Source organism: Choloepus didactylus, chromosome 4 (genome assembly GCF_015220235.1).
Source record: "Choloepus didactylus isolate mChoDid1 chromosome 4, mChoDid1.pri, whole genome shotgun sequence".
NCBI lineage: Eukaryota > Metazoa > Chordata > Mammalia > Pilosa > Megalonychidae > Choloepus > Choloepus didactylus.
Window position 1 is genome coordinate 60,214,257 of NC_051310.1, and position 19,741 is coordinate 60,233,997.

General features: G+C 34.9%; 1 protein-coding gene across 2 annotated transcripts in view; it reads left to right on the plus strand.

Annotated features, from left to right (window-relative positions):
- The window catches only part of TXNDC16 (thioredoxin domain containing 16), a 153,972-nt gene that overhangs the window by 84,811 nt on the left and 49,420 nt on the right, over positions 1 to 19,741 (plus strand). For both annotated transcript variants that reach the window (XM_037832707.1, XM_037832708.1), the window contains exons 12-16: positions 222 to 354; positions 2,810 to 2,953; positions 3,499 to 3,558; positions 7,997 to 8,165; positions 8,516 to 8,652. In XM_037832707.1, coding sequence (XP_037688635.1) covers positions 222 to 354; positions 2,810 to 2,953; positions 3,499 to 3,558; positions 7,997 to 8,165; positions 8,516 to 8,652 — 643 coding nt within the window. The remainder of the gene's footprint in view (positions 1 to 221; positions 355 to 2,809; positions 2,954 to 3,498; positions 3,559 to 7,996; positions 8,166 to 8,515; positions 8,653 to 19,741) is intronic.

Here is a 19,741-nt window from a genome sequence, read left to right on the forward strand (position 1 = left end):
TTTTTTGCCGTCTTTTTAAGTAGTGCATATTAACTTTATATGAATATGACCTGGATACTTTTCATATAGATTGTGGAGTTAATTTCATTTTTCTGTTTCATTTAATTTTAAAATTGAAGCTCAAAGCTTTTGTTTCATTTTAGTGTCAAACATAGAACATATATTTTTATATTGGAATGCTTTGCATTTTACTCATGTGTTCTAAATAAATGTATCTCTAGGGAGTGCCAGTGGAATTTTTGGTGTTACATGATATTGATTTAATAATATCCCGTGTGGAAAGTAATATGCATATTGAGGAACCCCAAGAAGATGAAGACGATGAAGATGATGACATGGAGGGTCCAGACATGGGTAACACATTTATGATCCCCTCCTCTCACCATCCTGCCCAGCACCCATAAGCCAGTGATATTTTCAGTGGATCAACTTCCTCATAGAAAGTATTCACATTTAGGATTGTGAAGGAATGTAAAGAAATTCATTTTTGAATCATATTTTATCAAATTGATTAGATGAAGAGATATAAGAATGCCATGTATGTGTGTGCATGTGTATGCATGTGAGCCTATCTCTAGTATTTCTTTTGCAGCTTGTCCCCCCATCCCCCTTATGTTTTTTTTTTTTGGCCTGAACTTCCTTTGTCTAGAATCCATACTGGCTCATAATTATTATGCAATTTTGTGCCCATATATATAAAGTTTCCCTTTTTGTCTCTTTCCTATTTATGTAGGAAAAATAAATGAAGAGTAGGAAAAGGTTTGTTACACTGTAAGAGTCTGACACAGAGAAAAATGTCCCCCAAAGGAAATGGCACAGAATGAGTCAAAATAAAAAGGACTGTGTTCTGTAAGATGGCAGCATAAAACAAAACAAAACACTTATGGTTAAAAAAAAGATGTGCAATGAATAGGGGAAAAGGTCAAGTTGAGTGAATAAATTTACAAGTGAGAAAGTATAGGAAAGAAGGAAAGGACATTGCAACAAGATAAGAGGAGAAAAGAAGGAATGAATCGGGAAACAAAAAGGACTGGCAGGCAAATAAAACTATTGGGAATAAGAAAGAAAAAACCATACAGTAAATAGAATAGACCTTTACTAATTTTGGTAATGAGGGCATAATTTTTTAGTATTACGGAATGTGGTGTTTAAAAGGACCTTAAAGTTAATATAGTACAACCCTTGATGTTTCACAGATTTGAATATTGAGGCCCAGACAGTTCTGTGGACTGACTGGAGTCACACAGCTAGAAAATGGCTGAGATGGTCCTGAAATCCAGATGTTGTATTTTATAGTATGAATGATCATCGGAAAATAATACTTTAGTTCTCTGAATGCATTGTCTTCCCTCCTTCCTTCCCTGTCTTTTTAATGTGTCAATACAAAGAATTTTGAACATACCATAAAGTAGGCAGGATAATAGAATGAATCTCAAACCCATTACCTGACCCCAACTACCATAAACCCATGCCTAATTTTGCCCCATCCACTTCCTACTCCTTATTATTTTGTAGCAAATCCCAAACATGATACAATTTCGATAAATGTTTCACTATATATTTCATAAATATAATGATTCTGTTTTTAAAAATTAATGTAATTAATACTATTATCACAACTAAAAATTAATAATAATTCCTTAATGTCAAATAGACAGTCATTGTTCAAATTTCCAATTGCATCATGCTCTTTTGTGTCTTTGTGCCTGTGACGTGGGTTCCCCTTGCTCTGTATATCTCCACTGCCTCCCTTCTCTGTCTAGCTGTTTTACTTGTATTTTAATATTCAGCTAGTGTCGACTCCTCTGGGAAGCTCTTATTGTCTCTTTAATCCAAGTAGATGCCCCTTCTCTGTTCCCATAAAATTTAAACACAGAATATTTACCAGTTGAAAATAGGTTTTTTGCAACATGGATGGATGGATGGATGTGTGTGTACACACACATGCATATATACATGTGCATGTATGCACATATATGTACACATATATGTATATATCAATGAATGACAAGGTTTTACATATTCAGAATCCAACCCTGGATCTATGCACTTAGTATAAAATCCAAAATTCTTGTTCACATGGCCTCTTATGATCTGGCCACTTTGTAGCCTAGACTTTCCTCATGCCATTTATTCCTTCTACCCGTTCTTGTTTTAGTCAAATTTGCCTTCCCTTAGTACTTAGTATATCCTAAGCTCTTTTATGTCTCAGAGCCTTTGCATATGTTATTCTCTTTGCCCAAAACATTCTTCTTAATTCTCAACTTGGCAAACTTTAGATCCCCTCACCCCCCCATCTAAATCTCCCTGTTATAATCTCTCCTTTTTTTTTCTTCATATATCAATCACATTTTATAATTATTTATTTATTCAGTGAGTAGTTTATTTTTGACTTAGCCAAAACAAGCCTGTTTTCTTTACCACTTTATTTAGTGTCTAACACAATGCCTGGCATATAGTAAGGCTAAATAAACACTGTCAAATATGTGTGGTAGGACCTCTTTGGAGTATAAATTAATATATTTATTGCAAACAGATAGCCCTATTCATATTTCTAGAACAAAACTAAATTATTGCTTTTGTAATTGACTAAAACTTGACAATTTTTGGATCAGGAAAAACCTCAATCATTTAACATAGGAAACTAAGCAACTGGAAAATTTTAAAAATATCTCTCAGTTTAACTATTAGGATACTGTGAACACAGAAGTCTTTATAAAGTGCAAAAATTTTCGTATGCTTGTCTATGAGAAGAGCTTAAATATTTTGAATAATGTATTTGTATTTAATTTCTTTTAAAACATTTTAGATATTCAAGATGATGAAGTGGCTGAAACTGTTTACAGAGATAGGAAGAGACAGTTACCCTTGGAACTCACAGTAGAACTAACAGAAGAGACATTTAACATAACAGTAATGGCTTCTGACAGCATAGTGCTCTTCTATGCTGGCTGTGAGTATGAGCCATTAGAGGAAACTATATTACATCTTAAGACGTTGAAAGTAGACAGATTTTATTTACCCATTCTGTATATTGCCCTTATATTGTAAAATGATACAGCTTTTATAGGTCCCTGATAAACTACATACACTGAAGCATTTACTTCTAACTGATTCTCAAATTGTAAAGCTGATTTATATATCAATTGGTGATTAAACTAGATGTTTGGCTAATTAATTTGGAAAAATTACTGTGATTCAGGGTAATAATTTTAATACACTAATAGTTCCTAAAGATTTATAGGAAGTCTGTTGATTTTATTTTCAAATAAGTCATTCAACTATATTTCCTGCAGTATGAATGCAGAAAATTGGTTACATTTGAAACTCTCTAAGTGTTCAAGTATTAATTACTATATACTAGGATATTTCTTATTAAGATGAAAAAATTTTGGAAAACCCATCCATGTGTTTGTTATATATGTTACATATAAAATATGGATGCTCTGGGAATATGCATGTTGTAATATTTGCTGATTTTTTTTTATTTTAATGCAGGGGAGGCAGTGTCCATGGCATTTCTGCAGTCTTATATTGATGTGGCAATCAAATTGAAAGGTATTGTACTGTGGTATGCAGCTATTTCTAAGACTTTAGGTAGTGCTAAAGGTGTAGAAAATTACATAAAATTTCAAGTTGTTATGTTTGTGTCTCCAAGTCATTAACTCTTAAGTTAATGAACTAAAATTTTCAAAGATGTACGGAAGCATTCACTTTGATTGTCTTCATGGAACTGGCTTTAGTGGAAAGTAGAGAGCCTGTGTATTATGTGACTACACAGTTAATCCAATAGCATTTTTTTTGGCAAGCATTTATTGAGTGTTTACTTTATGCCAGTTACTACTTGATGCTAGAGATGAAAAGACAGACAAGACCCAGTCCTTTGCAGCACTTGCAGTCTAATGAAAGAGCCAAGATATCAGTGTTCTTGAAGATATATAGTTAGTTCTTCGCAGACTGGGCTATTTCTTAATAGCCAAGATCTTTTTGTTTTAATTATTCTATGAAACCTGATCCAATGGTGGCCAAATAAGAATTTAACACAAAATGCTATGGCATCGTCCCAGCAAAGACATTAGAAGTAGAGAGGGCTGTTAGTAAGAGAGAAATAGTGGTGGATAAGGTGTGCATAAAGTTTTGTAAATCCTTTGAGTAAGACAGAATGTATCATGCTTTATATCTGTAATATGATTTTTCCTACTCTATTTTTCTTGTAAAATAGAAGATACTATGGTTAATGTTACGGTGCCTGCGAGTTAAAGTACGAGACAGCCAAACAGAATTTAAAGAGCCTTTTATTAGCCAGCTAGCAGGCGGCTGCCATCTCTCACTCTGTGCAGGGAGTTCAGCAAGCAGCCCCCACCTGTGTGCGCTGGTGCCTTATATAGACAGAAACCGTATCCTAGAAGCGCAAGCAAGCAAGCTATTCTAACAGAAGCAGAGTTGGCAGTTTAGCTCTTGATCACAAAAAACAATTACACAAAGAGTTTCACTTGGAACTGGAGCAGTTATTGATCATACAAAACAATTTCACAAAAACAATTTCACAAAGAGTTTCACTTGGGACTGGAGCAGCTATTGATTATTAAAGGGTTACAAAAAGTTTCACTTGGACCTGGAGCAGTTATTGTTAAAAGGGTTACGCTTGGCTGATGTGTGCAACCGCAGCTTTGCCTCCCCTAAAAGGTAAAGTTTTGATTTCTTTAACTGCTACAGACCCAGTCTCACTCCCCCCTCCTCATGGCCTAATGCTGTTTACACAACACTGTTGCTTTGCAGATGTTTTGGGATTAAGGGAAAGGGATCTCACTTCAGTTAAAAAGGCTTATTCTTGGCTGCTCTAGGAATGTATCTACCATTTAGGTTTTTGGGGTGCTTTCATTATTTTGTAAGTTCTTTATGGGCAGGCAGTGTACTGGACTTGGCATATTGTCTTACATTACAGAATATCTGGTTTTTAACAAGTTTGTTGAATAAAGCAATAAACTAATATAGTAGAGTTACATAAAAATTTTGTTTATCTAATGGAAAACGTGTACTGGTTTTAAAGAATTCATGTTTGGTGTGCTACTTAATTTACACATTGGGGACTTTTTTGTGAACTCTGGAAATTGATTCCAGGAAGGCAACCCTAACTCATATACGTTTTTAGTCATAAGATAGCAGAGATTCTAAAAATTATTTTATGAACTATTTCTCTTCCATTCATATACCAAGCACATTCTATTCAACTTTTGATTCTTTCGTTACTGAATGGTGGGATGATTAAGTCTGTAGACACTGTTACCCATAATTTTTTGAAAACCAAATCCTATTATATCCTTTCAGATTTTCCTCTGTAGTTGCAAGCTATGGACAGATTTAGGTTTTTTCTTTTAGGTTTTCCAACTTTGTTAGTAAGAGACTACCCCTTCAGTGCAAGACTTTGTGTTGTATGTGTTTATAGAATGTAAAAGCAGACACCCAACCCAGGACTTGCTTTCTTTTTCATTCAGTATGTTCTTTATGAATAACAATCCTCGTAATGATTAGATAACTAGACTCATTTTGGAAGTTTAAGGAGCTTACCTTAGAAATACATCATATAGTTGTCTATAGTGTTTGTGTGTATATTAAAGCCTATTCTATAACTTTGTAAATTAGGAAAATATTCTAGTACTTGTGGCGTTTAGCTCTACAATCTGTCTTTCATGTTGAATTCTTGGGAAAAAGCCATTTTTTATTGTAGTCTACAATTTTGAAGAATATTTACTCAGTCACAAGGTGGCAGCAAATATCAAATTTTTATACTTACATAGTATCTATATGTAAGAGAATCTTTTTTTTTTCCCTTTGAATTAGGAACTCTAATCACATTGATAAAGTATATGGTATATAATGCTGTAGGCATCTTAGAATATTAGGGTGTTAGGATTAAACATAAAAATTTTATTTGAACATAAAAATTTATTGAAAATAAAAATTTTAAATTGATTGCTTCAATGTAATAGCTTTATAACTTTTAGTGACATGTATCAGTATTCTATTTCCAGTTTTAGAGCTAGCATCCAAATTTCAACCTGGACCGTAGGGACAAATGAATAACAAACACTTTTAGCAGTGGTAGATATGCTGAGGGTGCTTGTGGAAGACAAAGAACTGCACTAAGATTCCATACTGAGATGGTAGTATATAATATGATATTCTGTATAAAAGCATCACTAAATGTTTTTGGAATGATTAAAATAATACATGAGAACTGTGTAACAAAGTCAATTAGCAGATCTTATTTTGGAAAGAAATAAGGATTTATATTTGTTTATATGTGCTCTAGTGATATTCAGAGGTTAATATACATTAGTGTAAAAATTTTTGTTTATTAAAAAATAGCAGTGTACATTCCACAAATCTTTATTGGAAACACACTATGTAACAGACATTGTGGCAGGCACTGGGAAATAAGATAGAGTAGACCCTGCCTGTATTATCAGATACATAGTTAAAAGTACATCTAAAGTGATGTTATTGTATCTATGAGCTATAATCTAAAATCATTCAACATATAAAAAATTAATTTTCAGTATTAAAACTTTTGGTGATAAAATAGTAATACACTATATTTTACCACAGTAATTCATATGGCTAGGTTACATTTAGTCTATATTGTAAGTTTTTATACCAAGATTCCTTTTCTGATCTAATGTGATATTAAAGCTTATTTTTTTGTTATAATTTATTCCTTCCTTTCAATAGCTGAGTTGTAAAATGATTATTTTGTTTGTTTTTTGATCTCTTTCCACTCAATAATATACCTAGAACCTTCCATATTTTATTATAGAACAAGTTGGAATTTCTGTTTGAGACTTCACTATGCGTTTTCTTAGGCTAAAAAGAAATTATAATATTCAGATAGGATGGGTACCTGAAGCCCCAAATGAGTTTCATATATGTCAGTTAATTATTCACACATTTGAGGTGCTCTAAATGCAAGAACTGCCGTAGGTGCTTGAAGATCAATGATGAATAAAACGGACACAGTCTGTTTAAGCTTTGTGTTATACTTAGTACCAGTTTTAGAGCTAGCATCCAAATTTCAACCTGGACCGTAGGGACAAAGGAATAACAAACACTTTTAACAGTGGTAGACATGCTGAGGTCGCTTGTGGAAGAGAAAGAAGTGCACAAAGATTCCATACTTAGATGGCAATATATGATATAATATTCTGTATAAAAGCATCACTAAATATTTTTTGAATGATTAAAATGGATGCAGTCTGTTTAAGCTTTGTATCTAGACCTGCCTCCTAGATTATAAAATTTTCAAGGGTGAAGACTGGTATTCATTTTTTTTGTCTATCTCTAAATCTAATAGCAATTGTTAAGTTGAATGAAATTTGCCTAAGCATTTATATAAATGTATTTGTATTCCTTTACATCTATCCATAAACTCAAAAACCAGAAAGGCCAATTCTTATAATATATAGTAATATAAAATAATTAAAAATTTATATGTGTATATAGTTCTTTTTTAGAATCTAAATATTCAGTTGCAATCTTTTGTGTTAGAAGAAATCATTTATGGATATAAGTAAAAATGCAGTTACAAACTGCATTTGCTTGATTCCTTTAGTTTCTGCCAGTTTTAGAAGCTCACAGTAACTCTATCGTTGAATAGTTTTTAAATGAATGCATTGTATTTTCAGAGGGCTTGAAATTTAAGGAGTATTTTATCACAAATATTGATTGCTTTTTCTCATTTAGTAAGTATGTCACAGTAGGCTCTTAATAAATATTTGTAGAATTTAATTTGAATTAATTGCAAATTTAATAATTCCATACTAGAATTTATATTGGGATATTTGGTATTTATACTTTCTTTTAAATTAAGATTATAACATTATATTGAAGGATATCTTCAAACTTTTTCTGATTATTGTTATATTAAAAACTTAAAACAATTCTGAATAACTGTTTTATACATTCATATTTATAAAATATACATTTTCCTTTTCTTCAGGCACATCTAGTATCCTACTCTGTAGAGTAAACTGTGGAGATTGGCCTGACATATGTACTGAGCAAAACATTACTGAATTTCCTATTGTGAAAATGTACAAGGGAAGTGAGAACCCAGTATCTTATGCTGGTATGTTAGGAGCTGAAGATCTTCTAAAATTTATTCAACTGTAAGTATTCAAATTCACTATATGATTTTTTTAAAAAAATTTAGGTCCGTAAAACTCATTCCCATGCGCTTTTTTGACACACTTTGAATGGATTAAGGAGAATACTAGACTTGAATTAACAGAATAAAAATTGTTGAGGAGAGCCTATTCACATTCCCTCACTTCAGGGATATTAACAATTTTGTTTAATGAGGGTTTTTTTTTTTTTTAAATGTTATTTAATTGTCTTTATTTTGTCTGATGTTTATCCTGCAGAATATATTTCAATATATTCAATATGTTTTGTTTTTTTCACAAACTGAATAATATCTTTAAAATTTAATTTTGAATGTATTTATATATTCATTTAGGAACAGGATTTCATGTCCAGTGAATATAACATCTGTCCAAGAAGCAGAAGAATATTTACTTGGGGAATTACATAAAGACCTGATCTCCTATTCTAGTGTGTCAGTACTGGGAATTTTTAGCCCAACCATGAAAACAGGTAAGTAGAGTCAAGCTTTTAATTATACAATATATAGTTAAAAACTCTTCATAGAGAATTCAATTTATAGGGAATCTTGAAAATACATAGAAGTTTAAAAAAAAATGCTTTAAATTTTGATATGTTTCTTTTCATCTGTCTCTATATTGCATATTTATATAGGTTTTAATGTAATTGGAATAATAATGATGTGCACGTAAGTACTGTGCTGTTTTCATTTAGCTTTCATTTGGTGTCTTTTTCCATGTGATTAATATTCGTCAAAAACATTTTAAGTGGCTGTATAAATCAATTTACTAACAAATAATATTTATGTTGTTCCTTTTTTTCTATATATGAAGAACATTTTTATTTTGAGTCTTTGTGTGATTTTAGACTATTTAATGGGTTTAGACTCCTATTAGAAGTGTAAAGTGTTTGTATATGGTCTATAAATTCTGTTATGTGCTTTATTTTTTTTCAATTTTGAGATATATTTATATACCACACAAGCCATCCAAAGTATATAATCACGATCCACAGTATCATCACATAGTTGTCCATACATCCCCATGATCTATTTCAGAACAGTTTCATTACTCTAGAACAGGGATAAGAATACAAAATAAAGCCCATATCCATCCATACCTCTTATTCCCCACCCCTATTGTTGACCCATAGTATTGGTGTAGTAAAGTTTTACTGTTGATGAAAGAATATTAGAATATTACTGTTAACTATAGTCCATCATTTTTGCAATAGCTATGTTTTTCCCATATTCCCCTCTATTATTTGTTTTACATTTGTAGTGGATCATGCAAGAACTTATTTATATACATGACTTTAAGCAAACATTTTCAATTAAATTCACCTACAATACGTTACTATTTTTTATAATCCTAAGAACTAGCTACTATTACCTGTATCCATTCCCAAACATTTAAGTTCAACCTTGTTAACAATTCTGTACATATTAGGTAACTGCTCCCCCTTCTCTAGCTTCTGTCTTTGTTTAGGTACCCTGTATTCTACCTTTTTCCCCCCATGTATGTCTTCATTTTATTACTCATCTAACCATACACTGGATAAAGGGGGTTTTAGTCACAAGGTTTTTACAATCACACAGTCACAAAATAAAAGCTATATAGTTACACAATCATTATCTAAGATTGGGGCTACTGGGTTGTAGTTCAACAATTTCAGGTATTTCCTTCTGGCTATTCTAATATACTAGAAACTAAAAAGAAATATATGTGATTCAGTAGATAATCATTTGTTAAATACTAACTTCTCTGTTACAGCTCCTCCCTCTCATTTGATCAGTCTCTCAATCTTCGGGGGATATTTGGGCAATGACCATTCTAGCTTCTTCATGCTGAAAAGAGATATCACTGTTTTGGGGGTAGAGGAATGCAACTGGTTAATGTACTTGGAGAGACTGGTACCTCTGGGTTTCAGGGCTTATCTGGCATAGGAACAGTCTAGATACTTGAAGTTTCTGAAAAAAGAAATACATGAAACTTTTATAGAGTCTTAGATAGAGCCCAGGGTATTCTTTAGGGTTTTCAGAAATATTGTTGGTTGGGGCTCGGCATACTGTGGCAGTTTGCAGTGTATAAGAGTAACCTTCAGAATGACCGCTTGACTCTATTTGAAATCTCTTAGTCACTGAAACCTTCTTTTGTTTCATTTCCTTTCCCCTTTATGGTCAAGAAGGCATTGTCAATCCCATGGTGCCAGGGCCAGGCTTATCCCTGGGAGGCACATCTCACATTGCCAGGGAGATTTATACCCCTGGAAGTCAGGTCCCATGTAGGGGGGTGGTTAGTGACTTCATTTGCAGAGTTTAGCTTAGAGAGAGAGAGGCCACATCTGAGCAGCAAAAGAGGTTCTCTGAGTGTGACTCTTAGATATAATTATAGGTAGGCTTAGTTTTGCCATTACAGAAATAAGTTTCATAAAATGCTCTCATTCCCTATTCGAAGTTTCCTGTAATTAGATTATTCAAATAACCTGACCCTATAGGTTAAATTAGTGTGCTACAGAAAATTTAAATTTGGGACAAAATAAAGATCTCTTCCTTCTCACACAGAAGTCGAAGATTTAAAATACAGATAATATCATCCTTTACACTGTATTCTGCTTTACCTTAGTCTTAACCAGATTAGTTTTATTCATATCTCTTATTGAAGTCTGATCTGTTTTTCAACTTCTTTAACAGTTGCTGTGTGGAGTAATGCTGACTTTCAGAGCTGCAGAACTCTAACTCTGAGTCTTAGGTTTCACACAGTTACACAGAGTTCCAGGGAAATACCAAGTTAATACACATAGAGCACAGAATTTCAGAATTTAAAAATAACATTTAAAACTCAAGAACTAATGTGTCTGCTGTAAGAGCTTACAATCTAGGTCCTAATTTTTTTATAAGCATTTTCTAAATGAGACCATAGACTATTTGTCCTTTTGTTTCTGGCTTATTTCGCTCAACACACTGTCCTCCAGGTTCATTCATCTAGTAGCGTGCCTCATGACTTCATTTCTTTCTGTGGCTGCACCATATTCTCTCATATGTATTGCTCTAGTTTGCTAATGCTGCCAGAATGCAAAACACCAAAAATGGATTGGCTTTTATAAAAGGGGGGTTTATTTTGTTGCATAGTTATAGTCTTAAGGCCATAAAGTGTCCATCAACAAAGGGTACCATCACTGGAGAATGGCCATTGGCTTCTGGAAAACCTCTGTTAGCTGGGAAGGCATGTGGCTGGTGTCTGCTGGCTCCCAGGTTGCATTTCAAAATGGTGTTCTCCAAAATGTCTGCATCAACTTCCAACGGTCGTCTTCAAAATGTCTGTCTCAGCTCCAGCCAGCTCTGAGCTCCTTCTGTCTGAACTTACATAGTGCTCCAGTAAACTAAACAAGGCCCATGCTGAATGGATGGGGCCATGCCTCTATGGACATTATCCAGTCAGAGTTATCACCTACAGTTGGGTGGGTCACATCTCCATGGACACTGAACCAATAGGTTCAAACCCAATCCACACTAATATGTCTGCCCCCACAAGAATGCATTAAAGAATATGGCTTTTTCTGGGGAACATAATATATAAAAACCGGCACATGTATACACAACAATTTCTCTTCTCATCAGTCAATGGACCATTTGTCCACCTCCATCCAGTGGCAGGTATAAATAATGGTGCCATAAACATCAGTGTGCAAACATCTAATTGTGTCCCTGCTTCCAGTTCTTCCAAGCATATTCCCAGTAATGGGATTGCATGATTCTGTGCTGACCCTATATCTAGCCTCCTGTGGATCCACCACATTGCCTTCCAGAGGGCCTCCATGTGCTTTATTTTTTTTTTTTTTTTTTTTTATCATCATTTTATTGAGATATATTCACATACCACGCAGTCATACAAAACAAATTGTACTTTCGATTGTTTACAGTACCATTACATAGTTGTACATTCATCACCTAAATCAATCCCTGACACCTTCATTAGCACACATACAAAAATAACAAGAATAACAATTAGAGTGAAAAAGAGCAATTGAAGTAAAAAAGAACACTGGGTACCTTTGTCTGTTTGTTTCCTTCCCCTACTTTTCTACACATCCATCCATAAACTAGACAAAGTGGTGTTTGGTCCTTATGGCTTTCCCAATCCCATTGTCACCCCTCATAAGCTACATTTTTATACAACTGTCTTTGAGATTCATGGGTTCTGGGTTGTAGTTTGATAGTTTCAGGTATCCACCACCAGCTACCCCAATTCTTTAGAACCTAAAAAGGGTTGTCTAAAGTGTGCATAAGAGTGCCCACCAGAGTGACCTCTCGGCTCCTTTTGGAATCTCTCTGCCACTGAAGCTTATTTCATTTCCTTTCACATCCCCCTTTTGGTCAAGAAGATGTTCTCCGTCCCACGGTGCCAGGTCTACATTCCTCCCTGGGAGTCATATTCCACGTTGCCAGGGAGATTCACTTCCCTGGGTGTCTGATCCCACGTAGGGGGGAGGGCAGTGATTTCACCTTTCAAGTTGGCTTAGCCAGAGAGAGAGGGCCACATCTGAGCAACAAAGAGGCATTCAGGAGGAGACTCTTAGGCACAAATACAGGGAGGCCTAGCCTCTCCTTTGCAGCAACCGTCTTCCCAAGGGTAAAACTTATGGTAGAGGGCTCAACCCATCAAACCACCAGTCCCCTATGTCTGTGGTCATGTTAGCATGTGCTTTATTTTTAAATGGGTTTTAAATTGGCACAAGATCTTTATATATAAAGAATACAATGTTTTTTCATTTGGTTTTAATACTTTCCCCCATTTGTTGTTTGCTTTTTTTTTATTATTAAATTCAGTTTTATTGAAATACATTCACACACCATACAATCATCCATGATATACAATCCACTGTCCACAGTATGATAACATAGTTATGCGTTCATCACCACAATCTATCTCTGAACATTTTCCTTACATCAGAAAGAACCAGAACAAGAATAAAAAATAAAAGTGAAAAAAGAACACCCAAATCATCCCCCCATCCCACCCCATTTGTCCTTTAGTTTTTATCCCCATTCCTCCACTCATCCATACACTAGATAAAGGGGGTGTGATCCACAAGGTCTTCACAATCACACTGTCACCCCTTGTAATCTACATTATTATATAATTGTCTTCAGGAGTCCAGAGTGCTGGGTTGGAGTTTGGTAGTTTCAGGTATTTACTTCTAGCTATTCCAATACATTAAAGCCTAAGACGTGTTATCTGTATAGTGCATAAGAATGTCCCCCAGAGTGACCTCTCGACTCCATTTGGAATCTCTCAGCCACTGAAACTATTTCGTCTCATTTTGCATCCCCCTTTTGGTCAAGAAGATTACTCTCAGTCCCACGATGCCGGGTCCACATTTATCCCCGGGAGTCATACTCTGCGTTGCCAGGGAGATTTACACCCCTGGGAGTCGGGTCCCATGTAGGGGGGAGGGCAGCGAGTTCACCTGTCGAGATGGCTCAGTTAGAGAGAGAGAGAGGCCACATCTGAGCAACAAAGAGGTACTCAGGGGGTGACTCTTAGGCACCATTACATACAAGTTTAGACTCTCCTTTGTGGTAATGAGCTTCACAAGGGCAAGTCCCATGCTCGAGGGCTCAGCACATCAAACCGCCAGTCCCAATGTTTGTGACAACATCAACACCAGTCCAGATGAGGATGTCCAACACATCCGCACCTTCCCCCAGATCCTCGGGGCTGGGGAGGGGGAGGCTGTAAATATATTTTTTATTATCTGCCCAAATTACTCTAGGATGTGTCACTGTTTCACTCCAGCCTATACTAACCTACCGTATCTCACTTCCTATTTGTTGTTTGCTTTTAAACTTTGGTTAATCATAATTTTATATGATAGCAGCTTAAAATTTGTTTCTGAATCTATTGATTTTGTGATATCTTTCATTGCTTTCAGCTGTAGAAAATCTGTATTATCCTTATATTAGTTAATATTCACTTGTAGTTTATTCTAACTCTAATTTATATTTTCTTTAATTTATGTAGTCTTCTGGCTTTGAATATATATTTTTTCTTTTTTAAAATCTTTAACTGTTTAGGTATTTTAGTGCATGGTATGAGGTTAGGGGCCAACCTTAAGTAATTTATTTTTTTGATTTTTTTTTTTTAATTTAATTTTACTGAGATTGTTCACATACCATACAATTATCCATAGATCCAAAGTACACAAACAGTTGCCCATGGTACCATCATATAGCTGTGCATCCATAACCACAATTATTTTTTTTTCCAATTTTTAGAACATTTTGATTACTCCAAAAAAGAAATGGAGACAAAAAACAAAAAAAAACCAAAACACTCATATCCTCCCATACACCTAACCACCACCCCTCTCCATTACTGACTCATAGTACTGGTATAGTACGTTTGTTACTGTTGATGAAAGAATGTTAAAATACTACTAAGTGTAGTACATAGTTTGTAATAGGTATATTTTTTCCCTATATACCCCCTATTATTAACTTCTAGTTATAGCATCATACATTTGTTGTAGTTTGTGAAGGAGATTTCCAATATTTGTACAGTTAATCACGGACATTGTCCACCACAAGATTCACTGTTTTATACATTCCCATCTTTTAACCTCCAACTTTTCTTCTGGTGACATAAGTGATTCTAAGCTTCCCCTTTCTACCACATTCACATACCATTCAGCACTGTTAGTTATTCTCACAATAGTGTGCTACCATCACCTCTGTCCTTTTCCAAACATTTAAGTTCAACCTGGTTGAACATTTTGCTCTTAATAAGCAACTGCTCCCCATTCTTTAGCCTCATTTTATATCCTGGTAACTTATATTTCATGTCTGCGAGTTTACATATTATAATTAGTTCATATCAGTTAGACCATGCAATATTTGTCCTTATGTGTCAGACTTATTTCACTCAATGTAGTGCTCATCAACCCCCCCCTTTTTTAAAGATGGTTTTGTTTACCCACTGTACATTCCATCCTAAGTAAACAATCGATGGTTCCCCTTATAGTCATATATTTATGTATTCAACACCATCACCACTCTATATAAGAACATCTCCATTTCTTCCACAAAGGAGGAAGAATCAAAGAAAATAGACAAAAGAAAAAGAATAAGAAAAAAAACAAACATGACAGCTAAAAAGCAACAAAAGAAAAGACAGAATTAACCTAAAGTACAATGAAAGAGTCAGACAGTATCACCAATGCCAACAGTCCAATTCCCCTCCCTTATGTCCCCCACTTACATGCATTTAGCTTTGGTATATTGCTTTGTTACATTAAAGGAAGCATAATACAATGTTTCTGTTAGCTATAGCCTCTAGTTTGCATTGATTGTATTTTTTCCCCAAATACCACCCTATTCTTAACACCTTGCAAAGTTGACTTTCATTTGTTCTGCCTCATGTAAAAACATATTTGTACATTTTATCACAATTGTTGAGCACTCTAGGTTTCACTGAGTTATACAGTCCCAGTCTTTATCTTTCCTCTTTTTCTTTTGGTGTCCCACATGCTCCTAACCTTCCTCTTTCAACTATACTCACAGTCTTCTTTGTTCAGTGTACTAAAATTGCTGTGTTACCATCACCAAAATTGTGTTCCAAACTTCTCACTCCTGTCTTTTCCTATCTGTCTGTAGTCCTCCCTTTAGTATTTTCTGTAGAGCAGGTATCTTGTTCACAAACTCTGTCATTATCTGCTTGTCTGAGAATATTTTAAACTCTCCCTCATATCTGAAGGACAGTTTTGCTGGATATAGGATCCTTGGTTGGTGGTTTTTGTCTTTCAGTATCTTAAATATATCACACCACTTCCTTCTTGCCTCCATGGTTTCTAATGAGAAATCCACACATAGTCTTATCAAGCTTCCTTTGTATGCGATGGATCGCTTTTCTCTTGCTGCTTTCAGGATTCTCTCTTTATCTTTGATGTTTGATAATCTGATTATTCAGTGTCTTGGCGTAGGCCTATTCAAGTCTGTTCTGTTTGGGGTATGCTGCACTTCTTGGATCTGTAATTTTATGTCTTTCATAAGAGATGGGAAATTTTCATTGATTATTTCCTCTATTATTGCTTCTGCCCCGTTTCCCTTTTCTTTTCTTCCTGGGACATCCATGGCATGTACAGTCATGCGCTTCATATTGTCATTCAATTCTCTGAGACATTGCTCATATTTTTCCATTTTTCTCTATCTGTTCTTTTGTGTGTAGGATTTCAGATATCTTGTTATCCAGTTCTTGAGTTTTTTCTTTTGCCTCTTGAGATCTGCTGTTGTATGTCTCCATTATGTTTTTCATCTCTTGTGTTGTGCCTTTCATTTGCATAGATTCTATCGGTTGTTTTTTCAGTTTAGATTTCTACCTTATGTTCACCCAGTGTTTTCTTTATAGCCTTCATCTCTTTTGCCATATCTTCCCTGAACTTGTTGACTTGGTTTTTTATTTGATTTAGCAGATTTCTTTGAAAATCTTTGAAAATCTTTAACAGATTGTTTCATTAAAGTGAAACAGTATCTCAGCTGTATCTTGATTGAGGTGTAGTTTTGTTCTTTTAACTGGGCCATTTCTTTGTAGTTTTCTGTTGTCTAGACATTTGGTTTCCTTGGCTATCCCAATCAGATTTTCCCAGACCAGAACAGGTTCACATCTCAGAGTGGGGTTGTATTCAGTTTCAAGTCTCCCTGCGGGTATGTCTTAGAGATTGACAGACTTTTCTGTGAGGTCTCTAGCTGCTGTGTTTTTCCTCACCTGCCCAGCAGGTGGCACCTGTCAGCCTGTTGCTCCCGACTGGTGTAAAGAGGTGTGGCCTCTTTAGTTTCTGTTTTGGCTATTTCCCCCCCAGGCTCTGGGGTCTGGTTCTGAAGGGAAAACTGGGCCTCACGTACTAACTCTTAGGGAAGATATACCCCCTAGGGAGTTATCATCTGCATTTGAATTGTTGTCTATCTGAGTCTGTTATCTCCACCCCTCTCTGGGTCAGTGTGCTACAAACTGAAAATGGCTGAGGCTGTCTCTGCCAAGCCCATGAGGTTAAGAGAGAGAAAAGGGGACAGAAAACCCCCTTTTAGAGCCAGTACACGGTCCCCCAGTTTCACTCATCGGCCAGAGGTAACACTTGGTCTTCTGGGCTCCCCTTCCCAGGACAGATGAGTCTTATGGTTCTTTAAGGTCAGTCGTCACTAAAAGCCTCTTTCTGCTTGTTGGGGGTTTGTACCTTGTATTCAGCAGTCCACATTTGTTAATTAAAACCCCAGTTGGAGCTCAGTTGAGCTGTATTTGCTCACTCAGAGAGTGCTGCTTTCTACTACAGCAAGGTTTTGCAGCTCAGCCTACCATGGGGGAAGGGGGCTCCTGGCATGATTCTGCAGTTTTTACTTACGGATTTTATGCTGCGATCTCAGGCATTCCTCTCAATCCAGGTTGGTGTACAATGTGTGGACAGTCACAGTTTTCCCACAGCAGTTATTCCAAATTATTTACTAGTTGTTCCTGGTTGTTTATTAGTTGTTCCATGGAACTAAATTCCACTCCTCTATACCACCATCTTGCCCCCTCTCCCAACATTACTTTTTAAGAATAATTAAGTTGTCCTTTTTTTTCCTCCATTTATTTGTGAGTCTACCATCATTATACATTAAATTCATATATATTTATATGTTCATGTGCATATACATATGGTTAACTTTTTTTCTGTCATATTCACTTTATTTGTCTATTGTGAAGTCATTAGTTTTATAATACATGTTGAATATATGATTGGTCAAGTCACTTCTAAAAAAATTTTTTTAATTAGAGAAGTCATAGGTTTACAGAGAAATCATGTAAAAAATACAGTATTCTCATATACCCCCCATTGTTAACACTTTGCCTTAGTGTGGTACCTTTTTTACAATTGATGAAAGAATATAAAATAGCACTATTAACTTTATAGTCCATAGTTTACATTAGGTTGTATGTTTTTCATATATGTCACCCTATTATTAACACCTTGCATTAGTGTGGTATATTTTTAATAATTCATGAAAGAACATTTTTATTATATTATTAGCTGTAATATATTGTTTACAGTAGGGGTTCAGTGTGTTGTATAATCCTGTGTTTTATCTTAAAATTTTATTCTAGTACATACATATGACCTAAAATTTCCCCTTTTAACCACCTCACATATATGATTCAGTACTGTTAATTACACTCATAATGCTGTGCTACCATCATGACTGTCCATTTTCAAAACTTTACAGCCAACTTAAATAGAAATTCTGTAGAAATTAAGCATTAATTCCCTATTTCCTAACCCTAACCCAGCCTCTAGTAACCTATATTCTAGATTCTAACTCCAAGAGTTTGCTTATTCTAATTATCTCATATCAGTGAGATCGTACAATATTTGTTCTTTGGTGTCTGGTTTATTTCACCTAGCATAATGTCTTCAAGGTTCATTGATGTTGTCACATGTATCAGGACTTCATTTCTTTTTACAACTGAATTCCATTGTACATATGTACATTTTGTTTATCCATTCTTCTGTGGATGGACTTTTGGGGTGCTTCTGTGTATTGATAATTTTCCATGCTTTCAGTACTTTATATATCTAGATGTGGGATTGTCAGGTCATATGGTAATTCTATACATAACTTTGTGAGGAACCACCAAACTGTTTTTCACAGCATCTGCACCGCTTTACATCCAGCAATGAAGGAGTGTTCCTATTTCTCCACATCCTCTCCAACATGTATTTTGACTTTTAATAGTAGCTATTTTAGTGGGTGTGAAATTGTATCTCTTTGTGGTTTTGATTTGCATTTCCCATGGCTAATGATGTTGAGCATCTTTTTATGTGCTTTTTGGCCATTTGTATATCTTCTTTGGAGAAATGTCTATTTAAGTCTTTTGAGCATTTAAAAACTGGATTGTCTGTTGGGATTCCTTTGTATGTTCTGGATATTCAACCTTTATAAGATAAGTTGTTTCCAAATTTTTTCTCCCATTCTGTAGATTGTCTTTTTACTTTCACGATGAAGTCCTTTGGTATAAAAAGTTTAATTTTGATGAAATCCAACTTTTTCTATTATTGCTTGTGCTTTTGGTATAAAATCTAAGAAACCATTGCTTAACACAGAGTCCTGAAAGTGCTTTCCTATGTTTTCTTCTTGGAGTTTTATGGTTTTTATTTTTATATTTAGGTCTTTGATGCATTTTGAGTTAATATTGGTATATGGTATGAGACAGGTTTCCACCTTCATTCTTTTGCATTGTTGATATCCAGTTTTCCTAACTCTAAATGTTAAAGAGCTTATTCTTTCCCCATTTAGTGGATTTGGCAGACTTGTCAAAAATCAATTGGATATAGATGTGAAAGGTCTATTTCTCAATTCGGTTCCATTAGTCTATGTGTTTGTCCTTGTCCCAGTAGCATACAGTTTTGAGTACTGTAGCTTTGTAATACATTTTTAAATTGGGAAGTCTGATTCCTCCAATTTTGTTCTTCTTTTTGAAGATGTTTTTGGCTATTTGGGACCCCTTATATTTCCATATGAATTTGGTGATTGGTTTTTCCATTTCTGAAA